This window comes from Meriones unguiculatus, chromosome 19, assembly GCF_030254825.1.
Source record: "Meriones unguiculatus strain TT.TT164.6M chromosome 19, Bangor_MerUng_6.1, whole genome shotgun sequence".
NCBI classification, from domain to species: Eukaryota; Metazoa; Chordata; class Mammalia; order Rodentia; family Muridae; genus Meriones; species Meriones unguiculatus.
Genome location: NC_083366.1, coordinates 58,536,491 through 58,563,104, shown reverse-complemented (window position 1 = coordinate 58,563,104; position 26,614 = coordinate 58,536,491). Strand labels below are relative to the sequence as shown.

The 26,614-nt window shown below is 43.0% G+C and overlaps 3 protein-coding genes across 4 annotated transcripts in view; 1 reads left to right on the top strand and 2 right to left on the bottom strand.

Moving 5' to 3' along the window:
• Ranbp9 (RAN binding protein 9) overlaps nt 1–7,506 on the top strand; it is a 74,604-nt gene extending 67,098 nt beyond the window's left edge. Inside the window, exons 13-14 of the mRNA XM_021630358.2 lie at nt 3,152–3,263; nt 6,513–7,506. Of these exons, the coding sequence (XP_021486033.1) occupies nt 3,152–3,263; nt 6,513–6,643 (243 nt within the window). The 3' untranslated portion in view covers nt 6,644–7,506. The remainder of the gene's footprint in view (nt 1–3,151; nt 3,264–6,512) is intronic.
• A 663-nt stretch (nt 7,507–8,169) lies between these two features.
• Nol7 (nucleolar protein 7) lies at nt 8,170–11,668 on the bottom strand. Its single transcript, XM_021630364.2, has 8 exons — nt 11,386–11,668; nt 11,243–11,303; nt 10,716–10,774; nt 9,636–9,664; nt 9,355–9,436; nt 8,754–8,875; nt 8,596–8,673; nt 8,170–8,399 (listed from the first exon to the last, which is right to left on the bottom strand). Exons 1-8 carry the CDS (start codon nt 11,631–11,633, stop codon nt 8,320–8,322), a joined length of 759 nt encoding a protein of 252 aa, XP_021486039.1. The 5' UTR covers nt 11,634–11,668; the 3' UTR covers nt 8,170–8,319.
• Nucleotides 11,669–15,242: 3,574 nt separating this feature from the next.
• Nucleotides 15,243–26,614, bottom strand: part of Sirt5 (sirtuin 5) — a 28,930-nt gene continuing 17,558 nt past the window's right edge. For both annotated transcript variants that reach the window (XM_021630347.2, XM_021630351.2), the window contains exons 5-9: nt 25,246–25,333; nt 24,464–24,517; nt 21,261–21,384; nt 18,832–18,947; nt 15,243–15,686 (exon numbers count right to left, since the gene is read on the bottom strand). In XM_021630347.2, the coding sequence (XP_021486022.1) occupies nt 15,611–15,686; nt 18,832–18,947; nt 21,261–21,384; nt 24,464–24,517; nt 25,246–25,333 (458 nt within the window). In that variant the 3' untranslated portion in view covers nt 15,243–15,610. The remainder of the gene's footprint in view (nt 15,687–18,831; nt 18,948–21,260; nt 21,385–24,463; nt 24,518–25,245; nt 25,334–26,614) is intronic.

Genomic DNA, 26,614 nt, shown 5'->3' with positions numbered 1-26,614 from the left:
TTGGTTGGTTTGCCAACCATTTCTTGAATGTCAGCAGTGTGACCCAGATGAGCAGTCATGGCCTCAGGGGGCTTTTAGTAGTTCAGCAACTGACAGAGAAATAGAGATAGCCAAGACCCACAGTATCTAAAACTGGCTCGTAATCTTAAGTCAAAATTGAGTAGTTGTAGTTTCTACATTTTCCATGGATGTTGTTTCTACTGAGGCAGTCTTAGTCTTTAAAATGAAGCATGACCTGTAGTGGCACTGCATTTTCTTCGGCTGTGTTGTCACCTCCCACATGCATGCATTTCACCTAGTTGGCAATTATAGAGTGGCACCCTTTTGTCCTTTTAAAACAGGGTTTCACTGTGCAGGCCCCAGACCACCCCCCTCAGTCTCTTAACCTTCAAACCTCCATCAGCCTCCCAAATGCACTACATGTGTGAGGTTCCTTAGGTTGATTGTGGTGTTTGTGTGTTTTAAATTTCTGCCAGTTTTTATAGCATATTTATAGTTTTGAAGTGGCTGTATGACTTTTTTTTGTGCATTGTTATTGTGTTTTTGTGATACCTATATGTACATGCATCTTGGTTTCTTTAAAGATTTTCCACTGAGATAAATTTTAAAAATTACCGAGAAAGACTGTGTGACTGGCTTGTGCTGCATGTTGCAAGACTGCATTCCAGAAACTTCATGCCAGTGAACTGGCTGTGGTAATGGATTGCAGGAGTGGCACTAGTGGCCTCAGTCCTGTCCTGTCTTGGGGTAACACTACAGTTTTATAATTGGTTATTTGCACGGTGTAGCAGCAGAGTAAAAAACATTCATCTTACTTTCCTAATTTCATTTGTGCTCGTTAACTTTGAACTTTTTATGTGTTTATGCTTGGTAGTTTAATGCTGGTTTTCTTGATTAGAACTTTATTCTGCTTCTAAGCCAGCAATTTTCAACCTGTGGCTTGCAACCCCTCTACAGGTCACATATCAGATATCCTGCATATTAGATATTTACATTAGAAGTCATAACAGTAGCAAAATTACAGTAATGAAGTGGCAATTAAATCATTTTATGTTTGGGCTCACCACATGGGGAACTGTATTTAAGAGTTGCAATATTAGGAAGGTTGAGAACCTCTAAGCCTTATTTTGTGGTGTTGCTCTGTGGATCTTCTCAAGTCAAATCTAATACCTGCCAGGCCTCTTTCTTTAAAGTCCCAGCCTTCCTTACGGAAACATAAGTTTTCATCATGTAGTTTTAGAGTATTTTAGGATGTGGCTCCTCCTTGGTCATGTGCTTTTTCCTTTTTCCATAGTCTCAGTTTATGGGCTTCCATTAGGTCAATAGAAATGTGCTAAAAGCAGTAATTAGGTTCTGGTCCCTGTGCTCACTAAAATAAGAGTAAAATTTTAACAACTTATTAATGTGTAGACTGGTAATTAACGGGAACCTCTGTCTTATGGTACTGTGTAATCTTTACTTCTCAAGCTAAGATGCCTCAGTTAAAATCTGTAGGATGGGGACAAAAATCTCATGTGAAAGCAGTTGAGGTGATCCATGAGTACCTGAAATGTCTTATAGAGCATTGGCCAACAATAATTTATTACAGGTATTATTTCTAAGTTTTTGCTTTTAAGTACTAAAGGAGGTTGAAATTTCTGCCTTTTTGGAGGTGTCAGAGTATAGCTCTATGCATAGTTTATACTTGATTCTATTTACTAGTCACTCATTGGACATATTCTCTTAGTACCTGTATGGAGAGAATGACACCTCATTAGATCGCCGTGGTTTGCAGGGTGAATTAATGTTAATGAGAGGGTTATAAGTTAGCTCTGTGAGATATGGACTGTTCTTTGGACAGTAAGTTGGAGGTGGAGTGTAGGATTAGGGAACAGAACCTCCACTGGACACAAAAGCATTGTCAGTACAATCAGAATCAATTACTGTTGTCACACAGGTATATACAGACACTCAACACCTATGAGTAGTTACTGGTAACTATAAATGATATATTAAGAAACTTCTGGGGGCTGGAGAGATGGCTCAGAGGTTAAGAGGATTGACTGCTCTTCCAAAGGTCCCAAGTTCAACTCCCAGCAACTACATGGTGGCTCACAACCATCTGTAATGAGATCTGGTATCCTCTTGTATCATGCAGGTGTACATGTAAGCAGAACTCTGTATAAATAATAAATAAACTAATTTTTTTAAAAAAAGAAACTTCTGTGTTTCTAGTTACTGTTGTCATAGTTACTGTTCTATTGCTGTGAAGAGACACCTTGATCAAGAAAATTCTTATAAAAGAATTTAATTGGAACCTTGCTCATAGTTTTGGAGGGTTAATTCACGATCATCATGATAAGAAGCAGATAGGCATGATGCTGGAATAATAGTTGAGAACTTTATATCTTGATCCACAGGCTGCAGCAGAGATACAGAGGCCTGGTATAGAAATCTCAAGGTCCACTCCCAGTGACAACCTCCTCCAACAAGGCCACACCTAAACCTTCCCAAACAGTTCCACTAACTGGGTCAAGTATTCAAGCATAGCCAATGGGGACAATTCTCATCAGACCACCAAAGGACATTGCTAACTTTCATTAGTTCTCACATAGTTCTGTGCAGTAACATCTCAAAAACATTTTGGTATAGACTGATTTTTTTCAAGGGGACACAAAGCTGGCAAGTGGTACAGCTTGGACTTGAAGCCAGTATCTGAAACTGTCATGAGTATTCATGGTAAGACAGAAAGTGAAAAGAAAGCTGTGCGCCAGTTGTTTTAAGTTCTGAGAGCAGTTGCTTCAGGGTAGTTGGAAAACAATATACTAAAGTCTACAAGATCCATCCTGGCTTAATTTTTTTTCTATTCCTAAACTTGGTCACATGTGATAAAACACTTGGATGTTTTTGCCTCTCTTCCTTTTTCATCAGTATTAGCCCATTCCTTTAGAATTGGTTTTAATTTCCCTGTTGTGTTATAGAAGTGGTGAAGGAATGGCAGAAATGAACAAGAAAACTGAAAGCCAGTTACATTTTGCTGTATTGTGAAACAGAAAATACAGGTTTAAAGGTTATAGTCACCTCCTGTTTTAAGACTGTATCTTAACCTTTCATTCTGGAGTCACTGTGAACACAACAGTTGAACTGTCTGCGCTAACATTGTTTTCAACAGGATGCATTCAGTTTACTAGCATATTCAGATCCTTGGAACAGTCCAGTTGGAAATCAACTTGACCCAATTCAGAGAGAACCTGTGTGCTCAGCTCTTAACAGTGCAATATTAGGTAAGTAACTATAAAGCAAATCAACCAGACTTCAGCTACATTCTCAACATTTGAAAGGATATTAATATTTGTTTCAGTAAAATAGGGACATATCATTCTATTTAAAACTACTGAAAACTTCCTCCATACCAAACGGATTACTTGAATTCTCGTGGAATAAGTGGTAGATTCTAAAGTATATCTTGGAAAGTGCATGTGTGTGTGTACTTAATGAGTCCTGTATAGGATGAGGTGCTTGGGTGGTTTTTGTGTTTAAATTAAAAAAACAAAAAACCACTATAGGGGCACCTCATTTTGGAACTGGGAATAACATGCATCATTCTTTTTAAATTCTTTCAATTTGGCCTGAGCTGCTGCTCCTGTATGGAAGAGGATATGGACATGGCAGGGAAATAGCCTTGTGTTTCTTCCAAGTATATGTCATTGGGCTGAGTAGTGGAAAACCTGTGTTATAGAGTTAACATGTGACCTTGACTAGCCCAGGTAAGAAAGGTGACTTCAGACTGAAAATACAGGAAGTTAAGTCAGTAGCAATATTTAATTGGCTGCTGTGGAAGGAATTTGGGCATATTTCTGAAGAGTCTGATAGTTGCTCCCCAGGAAAATGAGGCTGGGAGTACTTGAATAGATGACTCAGGAATCTCAGCTGGAACCACCCTGATACCATTCCAAACCTTTAACTCAGGCTGTTTAAAGAAGTAGGGGTACCTGAGCTCCCTCTATTCATAGCTTCTGTGCTTCAGACATAAGCAATACCAATCCCTGGACTCAAACATTTGTCTTTAAATTAAACAAATCACTTAAGTGGTCAGGCTTTGTCAGTGTGTATGGGAAGTGGGAAACTAGAATCTGCTGTTGGGTTAGTTTTTGTTCCTGTCATGTCACCACAGTGGTATTAATCATAACTATATACTGAACAAATACATTTATACAAATTCTATAGTTACTATGAAATGTCAAATGGTTCATCTATACATAAAGCTTAATCTCTTGAGCTGTTTTCTTCAAAGGAAAGTCAGATAAAGGGTTATTTTACATCTGATGTTTAGAGGTTTAACTTTTCCAATCAAGTGAGACTCTAGTCCAGGTTAGAAGTTTGTGCTGTTATTTGGCCTAGTGAGGCTTAGAAGCTTTTTTAACCATGTTTTTCAAATAGTTTTGGAAAGGTGACAGCACTGTCGCATGAGTAGAGTGATTCAAACATTAGTACTTGTATTGAAGGCTAATATGGCTTCCTTTATATTTTTACATAAGTGTTGATATTTATCCTTAATCTGATAAGGGTCAATGCTGCCATTTGGGAGTAAGACTAGTGGCTTTGTATGGTAGCATTTATGTATAGAATATATTAATTTGGCGTTTGAGTTGCATTTTCAGTGTCTATAGAGGATCATCTCCTTGGTAAAAATAAGAGAACTTAATAATAGTGCTAATTTAGGGGGAATGGTGGCTTACTGTAAAGGCTTTTTTTTTTGTTTTTGTGTGTATGTGAAACAACTAGATTGTAGAGTGTTGTCAAAACATCTGATTGCTAAGTTGCCAATTTTCTTGTGGCAGTTTTTTTTTTTAAGATTTATTTATTATGTATATAGTAGTATTCTGCCTGCATGTATGCCTGCATGCCAGAAGAGGGCACCAGATCTCATTATAGATGGTTGTAAGCCACCATGTGGTTGCTGGGGATTGAACCTTTGGAAGAATAGCCAGTGCTCTTAACCTCTGAGCCATCTTTCCAGCCCTTGGGGTAGTTTTTAATTTCTTGAGTTCTTCAAATCAGAAGCTCAGGAGCATTATCCAAGACACATGTGTTAGGCTGGGTGAGGCAGGCATGCCTTTGATCCCAACACTAAGGGAGCAAAGACAGGCCTCTGTGTTTGAAGCCAGTCAGTTTCACATAAAAAAGTTTCTGGCCAGCCAGGACTACAAAGCGAGACCCTGGGGATGGAGGTCAGGGAGAGACACAGAAAAAAACAAACAAAACCCACAAAAAACTATGAATAATGCTTGTATTTTTAAAAACAATCTAAACAATAATGTGGGTGACTCCATCTTTTTTGCTACTCACGGCCAGACCTACATGTAATGCATAATACACTGTCATATATTTCTTAAAAGCTTGAAGATAACTTAAAAACAGATGCATCCTTTGGTCAAAGAGTGTAATAATGAAACCAGTGCTCAGACTTCCTATGAACCATAAGCTTTTAAAAAACAAAAACAAAAACAAATCATTTTTTCCTTTGTATTTGTCAGTAAATCAGTACTTTAATAATCATAACACGCGGACAATCTTTTTCTTTGGTGTGCGGGGATTTCAAGACAGGGTTTCTGTGTGTACTGGACTTGAGCTTTGTAGACCAGGCTGGTCTTGAACTCAAGAGATTCACCTGCCTCTTCCTGAGTGCCAGGATTGAGTTGGGTCCTATTATCCTAAGTTCATGTCATCTTTGTAGTCATTGCACATTTAATCCCAGCACTCAGGAGGCAGAGGCCAGCAGATCCCAGTTTCAGGCCACCTGGTCTGTAGAGTGAGTCCCTATCAAAAACAAAATACACCTGCCTGTCTTAAGGTTGTGATGTGTACCACCCAGGAACATTGTATTTATTAAAATATCTGAAGTAATTAATGATCAGAGCCTTTTCAAGTCTAGGGTGGCTTTGCTCTGTACGCTGACGGGTGTTCCCTTGCTTCTGAATAACACTAACAGCGCACCTTAGAGGCAGCTCAATAGCCTTCACCTGACTTTATCTACAGGGGGTCAGGAAACTTTGAATAAAAATCTAGTACTGCCTTTTCTTGTTAATGTCAGCTGACCTTGGCTAAGAGTATCAAGGTTGAGAGAGAAGTAAGAGGCTGAGTATATACCTTAAAAAGGATCTCTGAGTTTCAGGCCAGATAGGAGTACAAAGTGAGACCAAGTGTGGTACGTACACCCTGGCTTTAATCCTAGGGAGGCAAAGATAGAGGGCCGAGTTCCAGGACAGCCTGATCCACAAAGCAAGTCCAGAACAACCAAGGCTACGTGGAAAAAACCCTGTCTCAAAAAAACCAATGAATGAATGAATGCGTCAAGTTTTAAGAAACCTTAGTTCAGTAAGAACTTAGAAATGCGAATCTGCCTTGCTAGTCAGGTATAGGTCAGATCCTCACAGGTACTGATGTAGGAAATGTTGTATTTTCCTGATTGAAAGATGGTTTTTAAAGTGATTGTTAATTGCTATTTCCATATTCTAATCCTTTTTCTTTAGAAACTCACAATCTGCCAAAGCAACCTCCACTTGCCCTAGCAATGGGACAGGCCACACAGTGTCTAGGACTGATGGCTCGATCAGGAATTGGCTCCTGTGCATTTGCCACAGTGGAAGACTACCTACATTAGCTATGCACTTCAGGAGCTCACACTTACATTGTGGCAAGTAGTCAACGTGGAAGTAGACCGGCTCTGCTGATTTGAAATTTAGATTTTTTTAATTATGTACTGGGGACAGGTTTTTGTCGCTTTACATTGCTTCCTAGTTTACAGCATGATGCAAATGATTTTCTAACTTAGTGTTAGGAGAAAATATTTTCCATCTTTTAACCTCTTAGTTGTCTAAGAGTTAAATATTACTGAATTTCAGACGTTCAAATTGATCATCAGAAATCCTTTAAAACAATTACCTAAAAGAAACCAAAAATCCTGCCTTCTTTGTTGGGGGGAGAAGGGGGGAAGGAAATGGAACAAGTTGTGTTTGTGTTAGCATGTGGGTGATGTAAACTACAAATTGGGAGCTGTTCCGACCCCCGCTCCTGTGTAACCATTCAATCAGTGTAACTTGCAAAATGCATAAACATCCGACAGTCCGAATTTAATAGTGTTGATGGAAGAAATCATTTCTAATGTGTACTGTAAAACTTGAAATACTCAGGAGCTGAGTGAGTATGTTTGTTGCTACTTACAATCCCAGCCTGTTGTCCCAGTAGTTTTGTTTTTAACATGGTCTTTTTCAACTTTGTTTCCTGTTTAACTACAGATGACTTCTGTTGTAGACTCACAAGTTTAACTGTTGTATTATAACAGTATTACATGTCAACAGTGTGGTTATGACCTTTATTTATATAAAAACCAAATATTTAGTCAATTTACCGTGTCTTAATTTAATCTTTGTACACCTTCCATTTTTAAGTGCTTAAATGAGTACTATATTGCAATAAAAATGTAGTGATATAATTAACCAGCCATTAAAAATTTACTTCTACAGATACTAGTGTCAGTTGAATTTATGTGTAAGGTTTTCATATACTTTTTAGAAAAATTTAATAATTAGTCTTACTGTCTGTCCAAGTTCTACAGTCTAAGACTGCCTTCAGGAAATTACACTAGTCAAACCTGACACTGTGCATGCAAGTAAAAAAATAGGAATTTAACAAATACTGTAATTGTCAACCAAGCAAACCCCAAACTAGTTAAGCTGTTCCAGGGCCAGCAAGATGGCTCAGCAGGTAAAGGCACTTGCTATTGTAGATTGGTGACATGAACTCAACCTCTGGAACCCACATGGTACAGAAGTCTCAATATACACTGTCTCCTGATAAACCATGAATGTGCACACACGTTTTCTTTAAAAAACAAAAACACTTATTTCAGATGAATTCAGTCCATCGCTGGACAACGGTGCTGGCTGAAGCCTAAGCCTTCTCCAGCAGATATTTACCTCCTCTTGGAATTCACCCACCTGTGCTCTTTTACAATAACTTATTCCTTGATAGCAGCAATCACATCAACAGAATAGCTTTTCTGCTGAAGACTCCACAGATGGTCCCTTTATCCCTCCCTCCTCATGCCCACAAGGATGAAAATTCCTCTTTAATTGCTCTTCCCTCCAGGATGCTCAACTGTATTCCAGAAAGAAATGTAGCCGGCTGTTTTCCCAAATAGAAAGGTTTATGGTTTTTATAATGGTCCTTTACAATGATTTATGAATGACTAGATTTTGAGAAGTTAATCCTCTACACCAAGTAACCTTAAATTCTATACATACAAAGTACAGGTTCTTCATTTAGCTTTACTTCAATTCACTTGTAAGTTTTCTTTTTCATCTTTTTGGCCATCCACCGTTTTTTAAACCTCTTGGCATTTTGTTGTTTCTGAGCACCTACAACACAACAGAAAGCTCCATGTGTAGGAATACTCAACAAGTATTAGTTTAAAACCCTGAGATTTTTCAGTGTCTGGTTTACACAAATGGATACTATAAAGTAGATCTTTCAACTTATAATCTTGACCCGCCTCCTTTCAAAAACATTCCCTTTGTAAACTACAAAAGCCAAGAGAAAAACATTCCAGCTTACCCCAGGTGGTATTCAGGAACTGGGCAGCAGCCTTTTTCACTGGTAACCTCTTATTGTTCAGAGATAGGAACTTGTTTACTAAAGGAAAGAATCACTTGTCATTTCTTTATCATTATGAGAAACTGAGACAGACAACAAACACTCGATAAGAAAATTACCAGTAGTCCTCTTGGATCCTGAACCATATAAACAGTTGTGGATGAAGTGTTTGGCTGCTTCTAGCCTTGAATCTCTCAGATCTTGATCTTTTAGCCTTACAGCCAAGTAGCTTTTAGCCTGACTGGTGAGCAATAAAAAAAGGTCAAAATAGAGGGCACATGCTCATTTTCCTACATAAATGTGTGAATGTGGTGTTGCGGAGGGTCAACCCATGGTGGATCACATACACTAAGCAAGCACACATCTTTAACCCAACTTCCCCCTCCCTCCTTTTGGCAAGTGGGGGTGGGGTGGTATCAAATCCAGGGCCTCACAAATGCAAGGCAGGGACCCAATTAACTCATGGCTTCACTTTGAAAAGTCATTGTTTTTGTTCATCCTTGTCTTTAAGTGACTGTATGAATACATTATACAGCTAATTCACATGCTATTTTATAAGAAAAAGAAATACTTTAACATGCTTTAAGGCAGCAGTGTTACTAATCCGAAAATGGTATTTTTCTACAAATAACCCAATCTGATATACTACCACCTTCTTCCCATAAGCCAAAACTTTTAAAAGGAAACATCCCATTAGGAAAACAGAACAGAACTCATTACCCGACAGACTGCACTTTCTGTATTTTAACTTTTTTGGAGTTTCTTCCTTTTGCATGGTGTTCACTTTCCTTTTTCAAATTACCTGAAAAATTAAGATCCACTTTGTGGAATAGTATTTCTATAAATTAACACTTCAGTGAGTGCAGATTTCATTTTGAAGAAATAATGGGGAACGGGCTTAAACCAACTTCTTCCAGGTCTAGGGGCCACAAATAGCCAAGAACACCCGCAAACTGCACCTCACCCTTACATGAAGTTACTTAAATGAGAACAATTCATACCTTTTTCGTTTCCTGATGATTCCTTTATGCTATGGGAGGGGGGAAAAAGGTCAGAACAGCAAGCAGTGACAAGTACTCAAAACAAGTAGCATAAACCCCTTCAGGCTTTCGTGACCACTACCTTTGATTTTTAATCATGCCACACAGCACTGCCAGCAAGTCCCAGCCACGGAACTAACATGGAGTATCCTCAGAATGTAAACCTGAACAAAGTTGGTAGGCATCCAGAGAGTATGCTTAACAATGTGGAAAACTCAAGAACTGTTTGTAGAACTTAGCACTCCAAATACCAAATAAAGGGTGCTGCTTGTCTCATGGTAATAAATCAGATTTGTTCAACAGTTGGGGCAGTAGAGACAAAGGGCAAGCAAGCTCCAGAGACTGACTACACTGCCTGGAAAATGAAATAACAGCAACTGTACAGATGGGGAAGGTTGAACTTGATTATGAACAAGGACTTCAACAGCAAAAACATCATGGATTCAAGATCTGAATAATTATGGAAAAATAACCAACATATTGGAGCTACTATCCTGATTTTTAAAAACTTCAGATTTTAGAGTGCACTAAGGCCAGATGGGATGTACACACCTTTAAATCTCAGCACCTAGAGGCAGAAGCAGACAAATCTGAGTTTGAGGCTAGCCTGGTCTACAGAGTGAGTTATTAACCCTGTCTAGAAAAACAAAGAACCAAGGCGTGCCAAGAGCAAAGGAATAATTTCAGTAGGACTTATTTCATGGAATCAACGCAAGCCTTGAGTTTTTAGCACAGACAACTGAGCAAAGCTGCTAAATGAAACGGGGAACAGTGAAAGGGTGGTAGCAGATCAAACAAGCCTAAGAAAAGTTTGTGTTTAGGAGCTTTGGCTAAATGCCTGCTGCAACACTAAATGGTAAGCTTTACGTCACTTATTTACCATACATCCTGCACCAGGGCAGATGCTGGGTGGGGAAAGTTTACTTGATAGAGTGGGAAAAGGAACTCCAAAACCACTGCGTAGCTTTTAAGTTAGGGAGAATTGCTTCAGTTGTACAGACTTAAAGATGGCTTTATGTAAGTAGAAGCCCTGTTACTTACTCAGCCTCTGAAGCTGTAGTTAGCTGCTCTAAAACAGCGTCTGGAAGCAGCTTTCTTTTCTTTTGGAATAAAAACATTTGAAGAGAAGTTAAAAAGTGATGTACAGGTATGATTCGGATTGCTTTTAAAGTTACTCATTTCAAACAGCCCTACGTCTGGGCCACTGCCCTGCTACCTCTAGGCTGACAGTGTGGGTGCACAAAGCCCAAAACATTCTCTGTAATTGTACCCAAAGTAACGGAACGTTCAAGTGTCCCCATTACAATAGAAAGGCATGGCAACGTAAGTCGGATGCCCGGGGTGTAAATACGTATTAAGCATGGGTATAACTTTAAAAACAAGAGAACCCCACTACGACCGGAAGCCGAGACCAGGTGAGTGTCAGCGCTACCACGCCCAGCTGAATTAGGACAGACACTAAGAAACGTCAGTCCCTTGTTCCTCTTCAATAGCCTATCCTAAAGCCTTTAGCCAGGGAACCCTCTAGTCTCGGCCATGTTTTCAAAGCGACAGGTCCCGCCCCCAACCTTCTGCTCGATGAACAGCTCCTCGCGCCGCCGCCGCTTCTCCTTCAGCAGCCTTTTATCCCTGGGAGAAAAGAGGGGCAGGTCAGCGCGGGCCGAAGTCGGGGAGCCGCGAGGCGCTCCGGTCCCAACCGCGGGCCCCGCACCTGCGAGCGGTCTCACGCACGCGCAGCTCCTCCTCCCGCGCTTCCGCCTGGGCACTCGCGAAAGTCAGCTCCTCCGGGGCCTCGTCGTCCTCGTCCTCGTCCAGCGGCTCCGCGGCAGCGCCGCTGCTGGGCTGCGCGAGCAGCAAGCCGTGCTCCGCCTCCTCCTCCTCCGAGGACGGCTGGTCCTCGTCCACCATCGCCTCCGCCGGCGCGGGGATACGCGACGAGCGTGGCCGGAGCTGCACCATTGCCAACGGAAAGACGACTGAACGACCCTTGACCCGGAAGCAGCCGCTAGCTGTGCGCGGCGCATGCTCTCTACGCCCCCTGTTGGTGTGGAGGCCCCAGAACGTGCAGAGGCGGGCGCCGAGAAGGTTGTGTGGCTTCAGCGCGGTTGTGACCTGGAGGCAGTCTGGGAAGAGGGGACGGGTCGTTGTCGCTGCTTTGTTTTTTTTATTTTTAGGTCCCCAAGTTGACCTACGGAACAGCTCCAAGCGTGTAATAAATAATGAATGACCACCATTGCCTGTAGGATGCATCCCTCTGCCGTATACTCTCTGGGAATATACGGCCTTTGTGATCTCTACCTCTTCTCCATTATAGAATACGAAATAATTCGTTTCCTCCCCACTCCGTGCATTTGGAATAAGCTGTCCTTTCCGAAATGTGTTCCCCAAGTCAGAACTTCCCACCCAGATTAAGTTCAAGGACCGAAACATGGCCATGCTGACATGTCTAGTTACCCGATTCTCCAAACCTTGTACACGTGTCTGTTAGAGCTTTACCCTCTGTCATCAGTTCACATGCGCACTTCTTCAACCGTTCTGAAACCATCAATTTCTAATGTCTATCATGCAGCATATGTTCAACAAATGGGTAGTTACATCATATATACATTGCACTTTGCAATCTTATTTAATCTCTTATTTAGAAGCAATTTTCAATTTAAAAACAACGAAGCGAGTGCGGTCAAAAAGAATGAAACCTGGCCGGTAGGTGGTGGCACAAGCCTTTAATCCTAGCACTGGGAGGAGAGGCAGGAGGATTTCTGTGAGTTCTAGGCCAGCCTGGTCTACAGAGTAAGTTCCAGCACAGCCAGAGTTACAAAAAAACTCTGTCTCAGGAAAGGAAAAAAACAAAACAAAAAACCCCAAAACCAAAAGAGAACAAAATAAAAACTGCTGAGGGGAGGAAAGAGGTGGCAGCCCTGAAAACCCTGGGCCTTGGTCAGACAGCAAATACAAATGCAGACTGTTCTCAGAGTCAGCACAGTAACACACGCCTGAAATCCCAGCGCTCAGGAAGCTGAAGCAAGAAAATCATAAATTCCAGGCCAGCCTAAGCTGAAGTAAAACCTACCTCAGGAAACAAATCAAATGTTCACAGCAGTGTGCTGATCCCTACCTTAACTAACATTAAGAGAATGGAAAGTGTTAAGCTAAAGCCCAGTGACAAACCTAGGAAAATCACATGGTGGTGCTGTCTGTACAAAATCCACATGAGAAGTGTCAGAGGGCAGGAGACATGCCTCAGCAGTTAAGAGAACATGAACTCACTGTTCTTCCAGAAGACCTAAGTTTCGTTCCCAGCACCCATGTCAAGCAACTCATAACCACTTATACTATAGCTCCGGGGATTCCAATTTGTCTGGCTCCTGCAGGATACATACCCACTGCAGACACACACTCATACATACACCTTTCTCAGAAAGTTTGAAGTTATAACTGGCCCCGTAGCACGTATGGTACATGTAACCTTGTTGCCTGTGGTAGATCATTTCAGTCATCGACATGATGGATTAATAAACACCTTTGGGGAGCCATGAAGTCTTGAGTGAATGTGTATTGCTGACATGGGCACTGCCGTGTCAGTGTCAAGGACCTCAATGCCTCAGACCTATGGGAGTGGCAAAGCCTTACCCGGGGCAGGGCCAGGGAAATGACATATGTTGTGCTGTGCCAGTGTTGACACTATGTGCAAAACCTAGGAACCACAGCTACACTCTTCTGGAGGGTGACCCCAGCCACTGACTGCTGCCCTACAGAGCCCTCCCACAGAGACTGTTGAACCCCACCTCCTTGTGCTGCACATAATAAACTTGCTGAGTTTCCAGGTTGCATAGAAGGTGCCCTCCATCAGAGCGACACAACCCCCCCCCCCGGCCCCAGCTTTTCTACATGTCTTTCTGTCCTTTGTTCGGTGTCCTGTTGCGGGATATTTGATCCCATTGTGAACCCCAAAATTGTGAACTGTAAAAAACACTCTCTCTTTGGTGTGGTTGAGCCCTATCACACACCTTTAATCCAAGAACTTTGTTTATTGTAAACAGGTGATTATGGTGTGGTTCACCCAGCCTTAGCACACACCTTTAATCCAAGAGCTTTCTGTACTCGGGATTTAATAAACTTAACCCTGGATCGGGAGGCAGAGAAGTAAACCGACTGATAGATTAAAGCGTAGGAGAGACTTTGACTTGAGGGTATTTAAGAGAGCGTGGAGAAGAAGAATCGCAATCTTATTTAGGGCTATTAGATCAAGCTCTGGCTTTAGTTTAGGCTTCAGTTCCACAGTTCCCTGGCTTTTGGGATTTTAAGCTAGCAAGCCTTTGGCCTTGAGATTTTTTTTTTTTCCTTTTGCTCCTGGCTTTCAGCTGAGCTAGTAAGGCTTTTGTTTTGTTTTGTTTTGTTTCCATGCAGACCTGAGCTGAGAAGGAAGGTTAGCTGGTTACTTTCTCTGCCTCTCTGAACTACCAGGTTTTCACCCTAGCACCTGGCTCCTGAGTCTTTATTGGTAAAATAAAACAGTTTGGATTTTTCTTCTTTTCTCCAACAATGTCATTTCTTCATTGCCAAGTTGTTCCCATCAGGTTTCTAGTGCCTGGCCATGCAGGATTCGGCAAACACCTGGTCCAATGAGGTACACCTTCTGATGTGCCTGTATCAAGTTCTCTCAGAGGGTTAGCTGAGGAAGAAATACCCCAAACATGAGGGACAGAGTGTATACAAAGGGGAAAGAGGAAGCAAATGGACTACTGGGATTCCCTTTGTGTATTTTCTGGGCAGCCACGGACCAAGCCATTCCCTAACACGTCTCCCCTGCTATGATGTGTTCCTCTGAACTGTGAGCCAGGAGAGACCCTTCATCTTTTACACTGAGTTTTGTCAGGTATCTTGGTCACGGTCATGAGAAAGGTAACTATTGCCAGAAGCCCAGGGTATTATTACATGGAATTCTGAGGTGAGGCAATACAGTTACCTGGGGAACCAACGGGCTCTAAGGGAGAGCATTAGGTGTGTATGCCCTTTATCCTCTTTGCCAGTGGCCACTGCATCCCTCTAGACCTTGCTCCCTCTCATTCAGGGCCACACTGCATCTGCAGGTGGACCTCAAAGACAGTGCAACATTCTTGCTACTTTATTGCAAGGTAAAAGCTGATTTTTCCAAGGTTTCCTGGAGCTTTCAGGCCAGTAGGGACCACATGCTCCTTCATTCATGATGTTAAGCAATGATGTAGGCCAGAAGAGACACTGCACTCCTTCCCTCATGAGCTGAAGCGATGGCTGCCCTCCGTTTCCTCTCCTTAGGGGCCACTCAAGTGCTTCTTCCAGGATTAGCGGTGTTCTTTTCCTCTTCCTGGTGTCTCTACCTGCTTGTCCCTTTTCTTGCCCCGCATGAGTTCTTGCTGTGATTCCAGATTCTTTAAGGTAAGGCATCCAAGCGAAATACGGAAAAGAAAAGGAAATGAAGTCCCCAACATAGGCCTCTCTTGAGGGGACATCTTAGACAATATGTTACCAACTATAAAGGATAGTTTCATTTCCACACACCTACGCACGAAAATAAGTAAATACTAGGGCTTAAATTTTAGTGTTTTAATTCTCTATTTCTATCTTTGCCCAACACACAATTAGGACAATTACCTTCTTTTCAAACAATTTAATTAAAAATCATTTTCTTCCAGTAACTAAGAACATCAAAATTCAAAATACTCATATTTCATTTCAAACCTAATAATATGGAAGAACCTGACAGTTCACCAGCCTCTTCCAGATAAAACATACTTGCTGTTGGTATTTCGAAGACCAATCACATTACAATGTCTGCTAGGGGCCTGGAGGTTATTTTCAGATTTTCTGAAGTTTGCATCTCGCCATCCACAAAACCATTTCTCCTGTTCGTACCCTGGTTCCGTGATACACGATCTTCTCATGTTTCTACAGAACAATTAAGAAATCCTTTCACTTTCGTGAGGAGCAAGGGCTTCAGGAAGCGTTGTCCCACAGGGTCCCTGAAAATGGAACCTAAGTAGAAGGAGCAATACAGCAGAATTAGGAGATACAAGTTAATAAAGCGAACACACAACTATAGCTAATAACATGCAAAACTGCAGGTGATAATAACATACAACTAATGGTGTTTTAAATTTTTAATGAACATTTTTTTTTGACAGGGTCTTAATATGTAACGCTGGCTAGCCTGGACCTTGTCATGTAGAGCAGGCTAGCATTGAACTGACAGAGATCAGCCAGTCTCTGCCTCCCAAATGCCAGGATTAAAAGTGTGTGCCACCAAACCTGGCTTTTGTGGACTTCTTTAACCCAAGTTCTGACAATACAAACTGTAACATCACAGATGACTGTCTAAAGCCTGTGTGCCATAAGACTATTATTCTGACAGGTAGACGAGGCATGATTGTAGTGTTTTCCCAATGTAATTCCAAATTCATAACAAATTATATATGTATCCATATTTGTCTGAAGACAGAAATGGATGGAAAGATATCCCATATTCATGGATTGGGATAATTAATATTGTTAAAATATCCATATTATATATAATTCTTATTGCAATTCCAATGTCATTTTTTCATAGATAAAACAATCCTAAAGCTCACAGATTCACACAAACCTTGATTCCTGAAAAACTCATATGAGTATAATTAACAAAGAGTCTCCATGGAAAATGACATCCTCACAAATAGTACAAAGCGATGGAAATTAAAATAGCACAGTACAGGCATAAAGATAGACACATCATGGATTACAGAATAAAGTCCCGAAATAAATCTATATGTCTATGGTCAACTGACTTCACAAATCTACCAATGACACAACGGAAAAAGGAAGGTCTTTTCAATAAATGGTACTGGGAAATTAGATATCCACATGCTGAGAAATGAAACTGGACCCTCACACAACATATTAAAAGGAATTTAAAACTACTAGAAGAAAACACAGAGGGTCCACAACACTGGTCAAGGCCATGACTTCTAGATTTCTCAAAACGCAGGCCACAAAAGCAAACACAGACAAATGTGATTCTATAAAATTAAAATCAGCTTTGAGAGTAGCCACGTGTTTGAACTCTGTGCTGTGCTACCCTGGGCCACATCCCTGTCATGGGAAGAATAAGAAACCCCTAGAGCATGATATGGGCTCTATTTTAGATGGACATGGTGAGCACGCCAATAGTTCCAGGATTAGGAGGTCAACAGAGGAGAATCATGAGGTGGAGGCCAGCCTGGGCTACATATTAAATTATAATAAGATGTATATTTTGGGTTGAAGATTTATCTTGGAGTTAAGAGAGTTTGTCTAGTGTCACAGGCTCTGAGTTCAATCCCCAGCGTTACAAAGTAAAATGGAAAATAAACTAGAGGGGCTACAGAGATGGCTACACAGCTAAGAGCAGGTACTACTCTTGCAGAAGATCAGAGTTCAGTTCCCAGCGCCCACATCTTGCAGCTCACAACAGCCTGTAATAAGAGATCCAAACCCTCTGGCTTCCACTTATGTACACACTTGTGTGCACTTATGTACACACAAACAAACACACACACAATTAAAATCGAGTTCCTGTCAAGAACTCCAGCTGTAAATGATGATTCAGGAGGTATGGGTGTCTGCTTTGGTTTCTTTGTAAGGGCTCGGGTGATTTTTATCTTTTGGAAGCTTAAGGGAACACCAGGAAAATTATGGGAATGAGGAAAGGTGAGCTCCTGTTAGCAAAGTGCATCTCAAATGGAAGGCCTGTGTGATAGTCAAAACCAGCAAAGCTAAAGCTAATAAGGAGTTATTTGTGCTTGAAATATATACATATATATATAATGAAATATACATGTATGTATATATACAAATATATGTACATGTATGTGTATAAAGTTCAAGGCATGCATGTATCCTTTTTCTTTGGACTCACGCTAGGTAAACTTTTAGATTACGTGATCAATAGAGGCCCAGCTACTCAGGCAAAGAGGCCTTGATCACCACTCGTGATGGCACAGCCAGGCGAGCAGTCAACTACCCCGTCAAATGCGGCCACTGTGTCTTAAAAGCAAGGGCATTTCAAACCCTAGATAAAGCGGCATTACTGCCTACAGTTTTCGGTGTGATTCCTTGAATTTCTAGCCTCCACAAGCAATTGGTATTCGGACGGAAGTGCCTTTCTTCCCCACATACCACTGCATTACTTTATTACTCCCAATCATCTCTCCTGGACTCTCCCCGTGAAAACTTCCCGAAACCAGATGGGCCCCATGGTGGTCCCCGCACTGCCTGCCTGTGCACCTGACTTGGGCCTTTGCATCAGGTAGTCCCAGGATCTGGAGAGTTCGTCTCTCACACAATCCTCTCAGCATATTCTTTTATCTCTTGGGCCTTGCCCAAGGGACCCCACCGAGTCCTGATGCTTGTCTGCCTCCACACAGAACCGCACCCAGGCTCTCCCCACTGCCTCAGCACCCTAAGCCAGATGATGTGCCCGCCATGATCCTGCTTCCTGCCAGCCCTGCCCACCGGCATCTAGTCTTCAACAGGGCAGGTTTGGATCTGGGTCACTGATTTGTCCGATCCTTGGGACTAAAGCAGTGTCTCCTACGCCACGCACTTCGGTTAAATTCCACAGATCACACACGGGGCAACATCGTGGCTGAGGCACCGAGCGGTCCGGGTGCTCAAAGGCCCCAAGCAGGGCTGTGAGGAGCACACACCCTATCTCTGTGTCAGCCATGTACAAACCCTGACATGCAAAGGACCCCTGAGGTTCAGTCAGTCAAGACACGAAGGAAATCAGAAATGCTTGACGTTTACTGCAACAGCACACACCCAAGAGACGGCGACTCTTACCACCACGTAAAGGCTGTGACCTCATCTACTTGAAAACTACAAATGCAAGTCTAAAGTCTAGAGAAAAGTATAACGTGTCAATGTGGAAAACAAAATGTTCCGTGGCGACTCCCAGTCTGTGGTTAATGGTGCTTTGCTTTCATAGATGTCAACTACAAATCAATCAGTCAATCAAACAAACAAACAAAAACCCCACAAACTCCTTTCTTTGCCCTCATTCGCCTTTCTCTTGTCCTCCACAGAACTCACAACTGTTCAGTCTCTTGGGATGGTATCTTCAAGCCCACCCTCCACCCCTCATCAGCCATGGTCATCCCTGTACCTGAATATGTTGGTGGCTGGGGTGGTTTCCATGTTAAACTCGGCCACTGGGACACCACGGGAAGCCACCTGAGGGGCAAACATGGCAGCTGGGTAGACCACAGAGGACGTCCCCACCTGCAAAGCAAGTAGACAAAGGCTGCACTAGGTGGAGAGGACACAACAGGGGAATTTGTCAGGAGGTGTGAGGAAAGCTTAGCTGCGATGGAAAATGCAGTATGGAGGCAAGCCAGAGACATTGCTTGGTGTTTGTCCAGTCCTCGGAAGTGGGGGAGAACACGTGACAGACAAGGACAGTTACACAAGTGGACAGAGAAGCGCAGAAATGACCCAAAGGGCATGGCTCTGCGGTTACTTTTCTTCTGGTCTTTAAAGTTGTGCAAATGTGTTCTTTTCCTAAGGTGGGAAATAACCGCTGTTAACCTTTTGGCAGGCACGAACACCCTTCACAGGAATGGAAAGGCCAGAACACGTTTTGTAAAGCTGGTTTCCCCACGGATGACCATCGTGACCACAGGGGCTGCCCTCCACATGGGATGTGTGCAGTAAATCCAATCCAGAATGGAAATAGACCTGCCACACAGTGCCTCTGCTTCTAATGACAGAGTAAAGAGACTGTGAAGCCTGCGTGCTCCTTCTAGCCAATTCCACTTTCAGGGAATGCGTCCTCAGGGAACTGCTTGAGGAATGTGTTAAGATTCCCATCCCTGAGTATTCCTGCAACACTGCTTAAACTACCAGGATCTGAGACAGCCTGGGTGTGGGGCGCATGCCTGTAATCCTAGCATGCGGGAGGCAGAGGCAGGAGGATGAAGAATTCAAGTCTGGCTTTGGCTATACAATGACGGGATACCCTCCTGGGCTATATTAGATGCTACTCAATAGAAAATAAAAAATCTGAAACAATCCAAATGTCCCGCAATAGGATTTTCTCACTATCTCATCTGTATGCCAGAAAAATCGCGCAGTGAACTGAAAGACGTGGCAGCTTTGGATATGTTGATAGGAATTGCCAATTGAATTATCATATGAATAAAGTGGTCTCAAGACAATGTGTATCATGTGTATTATATATATCTATACACACACACCTACAAAAAGGAGGGTTTAGGTCAGAAGTGGCAAAGTTTTTTGAGAAAAAAGCCATACAATAAAACTGTTAGGCTCTGGAGACCATCCAGTCTCTGCCACCAGGACTAAACTCTGATATTGTGGTACAAAAGCAGCCACAGACAGTGTGCGGAACAGCAGTGGCTCTAACACAGCCCTTCAGAAAACAGGGTGCAGACTCCATGCATCCAGAGGCTACGGTTCATTTGCTTCTGGTCTGGAAGAAAAAAAAAAAAATCAAAACGCTACCGGTGATTATTTCCAAGATGGTATAATGCAGTGATTTCTAATTTCCTTCTTATGCGTTGCTTTGTGCACATTTTATCAATGGCATTTAGCAATGCGCGTGCATTCTATTTAAAGTCTAAGCCAGGGCTGACGAGATGGCTCGGCAGGTAAAGGAGCTTGCCGTAAAAGCCTGGCAACCTGAATTCTGCCCTTAGAATTTATGTATAAGTGGAAGGAAAGAACTGACGCCACAAAGTTGTCCTCTGTCTGGCCTCCACGAGCGCATGTGGCACATTCACACACAAACATCACGCATACACATTATGATATGTAAGTAACTAAAAACTGACGCTCCCCCCAGTGATATTATGTCTATAAATTTATACTGCTCTAAAAAAAAAAGCATGCTCCTTTTGTTATTTTATGGGGGAAGAGAGGTTTTTAAAGATGCTCAGAACATGGCTGTGCAAAGTTACTTTTTATAAAGATTTTATTTTATGCATGAGTGTTTCTATCTGCATGTGTGCCCGCATGCCAGAAGAGGGCAGCAGATTCCAGTTGTGAGCCACCATGTGGTTGTTGGGAATTGAACTCAGGATCTCTTGGGAAGCAGACAGTACTATTGGCGGAGCCATCTCTCCAGCTCCCAAAGTTTCATAGTTTACGATCATCTTGAGGCTAGAGCAGCCTCAAGGCTTGGCAGCTCAGTGGTTACTGACAGTTCCGGCGCTTCCTGATGACCTGGGCTCAGTCCCCAGCACCCATGCCAGGTGGCTCCCAACTGTTTGTAACTCCAGGAGACCCAAAGCCCCTGGCCTCTGAGGACACTGAACTCGTGTGCACATATACACATGCAGATACACACACCTAAACATCATAAAAAATGACAAGAGCTTTTAAAGAGATGAGTTCTCATCTATTGCTTCTTGGTTTCCCGGCACAACATTATGAGGCTTCCACACACGCCTTTCAGAGAGGGGAGGGAGTGAAGAAGCAAGGAGGAAGGGGGCTGGAAAGACAAGGAAGAAGTTGGGAAGCAGACACTCCACCCAACTCTCCAGAGCCTGAAAGAGAGGGGCAGGTGCGACCTACCACTAGGCACAGGTCACAGAGGGTGAGCTCCTTGTCCACTTTGTCCAAGATGGCGGGATCCAGGTTTTCTCCGAACCACACCACGTGAGGTCGCAGCAAGCCCCCGCATCCTGCCTCCTCGCACCTGGAAGAGGGTCATCCTTAAAGCGTCTCTAACCGACTGGGCCAGGACGGCCTGGATCCCAGCCCGGGGCGTGGGCACCCAGGCGACTTTGCCCTATTAAGTTCTTATCTTGTCTTCATCCACAGAGACACTATTTGAGCTAAGTTTGACCTAGCTCTAAAGCTTATTTCTCTCCCTGCTTAATGCACTCATTGGCACAAAAATACTCCCATTGCCCGGGACGCAACAGCAGCTCCAAGCTGGCCCCAGCGCCTGAGCCAACGATTTCCACCAATGACCTCCTTTTGCTTTTTCAGATCACTTCTCTCTTGAGACTGGTCTACAGCCAATTTCTTAGTGCCTAGTTCTCTCTCTTCCTCCTCGCTCTGCCTCTCGCTGGAACTTGGAGCTCTGCATGAGGCAGAGCAGGAGTTCTACAAACAGGCTGCTTCCCTGGGCTCCTTTTTGACTTTTGACTTTGAAGACAGTTTTGCTAAATTGCCCCAGCTGACCATGAACACACTTGTGGGCTGGCTAGCCATGAATTTGTGATCCTTCTGCCTCAACCTTCTGAATAGCAGGGATTACAAGCCTGTGCCACCAGGCAGTGGTGGCACACACCTTTCATCTCAGCAGTCAGCAGAGGCAGGCAGATCTCTGTGAGTTCGAGGCCAGCCTGGTCTACTGAGTGAGTTCCGTGCTTAAAATAAACCAAGTAAGTATCAACGGAGCATAAGCACTTTTTAGAAAGCAGTTCGGGGCTGGAGTGATGGCTCGATGGTGAAGAGCACGTACTGCTCTTGCAGAGGACCCTAGCTAGTCTGGTGGCTCACATCCATCTGTGACTCAAGCTTAAGGGAATCAAATGCCTCTGACCTTCAAGGGCACTGCATTACAGGTGTACATACCCACCATGCAGGCATGCACACATAGACATGGCTTTAAGAGCGAAACCCCTTGTTTGTTCTTTGTTTTGTTTTTAGATGCAGGGCTTGGCTGCCTCGTTTTGTGCATGGGCACCTGTGTACTGCTGCGCTTGCCTGAGCGTGTGTACATGTGGAGCTCAGGGCTCAACTAGGCGATCTGCCCCTATTTATTGCTCTCCATATTATTTGTTGAGATACAGTCTCTCATTGAACCTGGAGGTTGCTGTCTTGGCTAGACGGGCTGCCCAGCAAGTGCCAAGGATCTGTCTGTCAGCACTGCGGTTACAGGCACTGGGGGTGATGCCTCATTCTTCCGGAAGTCTTGAGAATCCACACATCGGTTCTCTTGCTTGCCTAGCAAGCACTTTACCTAATGATATCCCCCAAGAAATACTCTTTGGAAGCACTGTTTCAAGATCTGGTTTTTAAAAACTGACAATTTAACAATCTAATATCCTTTATAACATACAGAAATATATTTTAACCGGCTTGGATATATTTATTTTATGTGTATGGGTGTTTTGATTGCATTTAAGCATGTGCGTCATGGGCATGCAGTGCACTCAAGGCCAGGATCCAATGTCAGATCCCATGGAACTAGGCTTACAGGTGGTTGGGAGCTGTCAAGTGGGTGCTGGGAATTGAGCCTGGGTTCTCTGGAAGGGCAGCTAGTGCTCTTAAGTACTGGACCATCTCTCCAGCTGCAACTTTTTTAGTTCTGTAATTTCACCTTTGCAGTCTCCTCATTCTTGGACAGGGCGTCATACTGAGGAGGAGGAATGTAAAAGGAACTTTTATTCACCTGTTTATTGTCTTGGGGGCATACTTTCTCCGTCTGCTAACCAAGGCCTAGTCCTGGAAGCTTCTAGCCTCCATACAATCTAACCTAGGCCAAGAATGTTTTCAGCTTCTGAGACTTGCTGCTTAATAAGCTCACCCTTTCTTGTTCTTACTGAGCCTGGGCTGGCTGGTTCATTCCGGCTGTTCTGACTCAAACTCCTCTCACAGCTGACTTATTCAATCTGGCTTTTCTCTCAATCTCTGGATTGCTCTGTTTGGCCTCAAACTAACTCCAGCAATCTGTTCTTCTCTCCTGGCTTATTTGGTCTTCACCTGAGTCTAGCCTGTTCTCTCTCTGTAACCTGTCTCTCTATTACTGTCCCAGTAAAAGCTATCACCTCTCTCCTCATTCTCTGTGTTGCTCCCTTAAATAGCTTCCCTTTCTCTGTTCTCGTAGAGTTGGGCATATCCTATTCTGTCAAATCTTTCTCTGATTTTTCACTTTTTCTGCCACTCAATTAGACATTACTTTCAAACATGGGTGCTTCCTTCTACAAACTAACTTTACCATCATTGTTTGGGGTTAAAGGTGTGTATCACCATGAGTGGACCTAAACTTTTATTTACCTGATGCTGGCTCTATACCAGGCTGGCCTTGAACTCAGTTCTGCTTGCCTCTGGCTCCTGGATTAAAGGTGTGTTTATATTCCAGCTGGATCACACAGACCTAGAAGGTCTTTGGATGGGATCTCTTGCTAGAACAGCCATGTTCTGAATTAAAATTCCTCTACAGAAGAGGAAGGCTACTCACTAATGAGACTATAATATTCTATAATTATAATTATGTGTTTCCTGTGCAAAGACCACCATCTGTCACATAACTGCTTCAGAAACTTCTCAGAACCCAAGGGATCTGTTAGGACTCAGAGAATGAGAGGAAGAGAGAGAAAGAGAGAGAGAGATCAAAGTTGTGCAATGTATTTGTAGCTACTTAGGGACCTGAGCCCAGGAGTTTGAGGCTAGCCTGGGCAACATAGAAACTGGCTAACTAAAAAGGACCTGGAAGATGTTTCATCTTTCGTCCTTCCTCACCTGAGGGATGACGATGCATCTGTACACCTACAAGGCATCTCACTTGAAAGAAAGAAAGAAAGAAAGAAAGGGCGGGCTTAGATTTTGAATTCTAATTTTTTAATACCTTTTAACTTTATTTTAAGAACATTGGTGTATCCAAGCCCCTAGAACTGCAATTATAGACAGTTGTGAACTGCCATGTGGGTGCTAGGAATAGAACTTTGGGGAGAGCAGTCAGTGACTCTTAGCCGTGGAGCATCTCTCCAGCCCTCCTTTTCTTCAATCTTGAACACCAAATATACATCAGTTTTTTTACCTACCGGGGAAGTTTGTCGACTGGGATTCTGGCGTCTTGAGTTTCCGGTTCTGGGGCCCTGAGGTAAACAGTGTTAAAGAGAATGAATGCCAGGGGTAAAGTCACAGAGCAGAGGAAGCGTCTGACATAGTTTGTGCGTTTGCCTGGTATACGGTACAAAGCTTGCTCATGCATGCCAACTTAAGAGATTAACCTTAAATACTGACTATTGGTTTTGCTTCAAGAGGGAATTTGTGTAGGGGAGTGTGACTGGGGTAAGTCTGATGCTTCTCCAGTGAAATCATGTTAGTATTTTTCTTCTATGAGTTTATGCTGCTCTGAAATGGCCCAGAAGATATTTTTTTCTCAGTAGTTTGGGTTGACTCCTAAATTTTTCCTAATTATGACATTAATACACATTTGTTATGAAAGTGTTGGAAAGTTCCCAATGAAATGAAGGAGAATTAAAAATTACCCATAATCTCCCCATTCCTCACTGTCACAGCTAATCCTTTCTTGTGTACTCTTGTGGTCTTTTAGCTAATGTTCAGATAAGTGAAGACAGAGTGTGAAGTTGTCTAAATAAAACTTTGGGATCACACAGCAAACACTCTGGCATCTTACAGTTTTTACTCAGCATGGCAAATTATGAGTCAAACATTTCTTTCATCAGATATCAGTACAGTGTCTAGTCTTCTGCTTTAGAAATAGCCATAAGATTCTTCAATGAACATTTAATTTAACTTCCTCACATTCATGCTCAATTCAAGAAGAAATGACATTTATTCTGCAGTATGATATAATTACCCTTTTCCGGCTAAAGCTGGACAAATTGGACTCTTGTAGTTCTCAGCAACAGCACCACATGAGGTACACCGAGTTTTAAATAGTGTTCCTGAAGGAAAAGACACGTACAAAGCTTAGTGTCATTGGAGCAAAGTCTTCATGTCTGAGAGGTCAGGAAATAAGTTGTGTTCCTTTTTTTTTTTTTTTTTTTTTTCCCCAAGATAGGGTTTCTCTGTGTAGTCCTGTCTGTCCTGGACTGGCTTTGTAGATCCGGCTGGCCTTGAACTCACATCGACCCGACTGCTTCTGCCTCCTTGACTGCTGGGGTTAAAGGCATGTGCCACCACACCTGGCTCCTATGTTCATTTTTGAACAGTTAGGCCTACCCTAGGAATCATGGGAAATATAAAAACATGCTGTCTTAGTCACTGTTGTATTGCTGTTGAAGAGAGCAAGGCAAGTCTTATAAAAGAGAATTTAGTTGTGAGCTTGCTTACAGTTTGAGAGGGCCAGCCCATTATCGTGGCAGGGGCACGATGAGAGCACGGTGGGAGGGTGGCGGGAGCACGGTGGGAGGGTGGTGGGAGCTTGGTGGGAGTACGACATCATTCCTGGTATTGGAACAGTCGTTGATCCGAAGGCAGAGGGAGCAACACGGGCCTAATATAGGCTTACAAGAGCTCAAAACCTACAACAAGGCCACACCTCCTAATTCTTCTCAAATAGTGCCACTCCCTGATGCCTAAGCATTTAGATACTTGAGCCTAGGGAGCCATTCTTATTCAAGCCACCGTGTGTGTGCTAGCGTTTAACTCACCCAAACCAAATGCCTTCCCGGATTTCTTGACCTGGAGGGGAGATAACTACATTGCCAATGTCACCCAGATGACCCTGGGGTGACATTCAGATGGAACTGGAGGGAAAGCAACTGCTCAGCCTGAAGCTAAGGGTCTGAGTCCCTAACTAGGTGCTCAGTTACAAAGGGCCAGTGGGCTGGAGAGACGATGCAGCTGTTAAAGGTTTAGGCTCACACCTTAAAGTCAGTCATTTAGATAGCCACCAAATCTCAACTTTGATTTAATAAAACCTGAGTGTCTTCTTGCAAAGAAACTCACCGAATAAGCAACTGACTTGACAAATAAAAAGGATTTCTAATAACAGCGACCATTAACAATGCATGATGGTGGCCACAGTTTCAGCAGCTGCTGCAAGCTCAGGGAGCTCTGAGAAATACACCCACAATGCACACAGACACTTGCAGTCCGCCTGCTCTGCTTTCTTTGGGACCACCTCTCCTCTGCCCCAAGTTGAGCTGATGGAGCTTATTAGTCACGCTGCAAATATAAGCTTGGCCGCAGGCTCCAGACTTGTGTATTCACAGTATGTCACT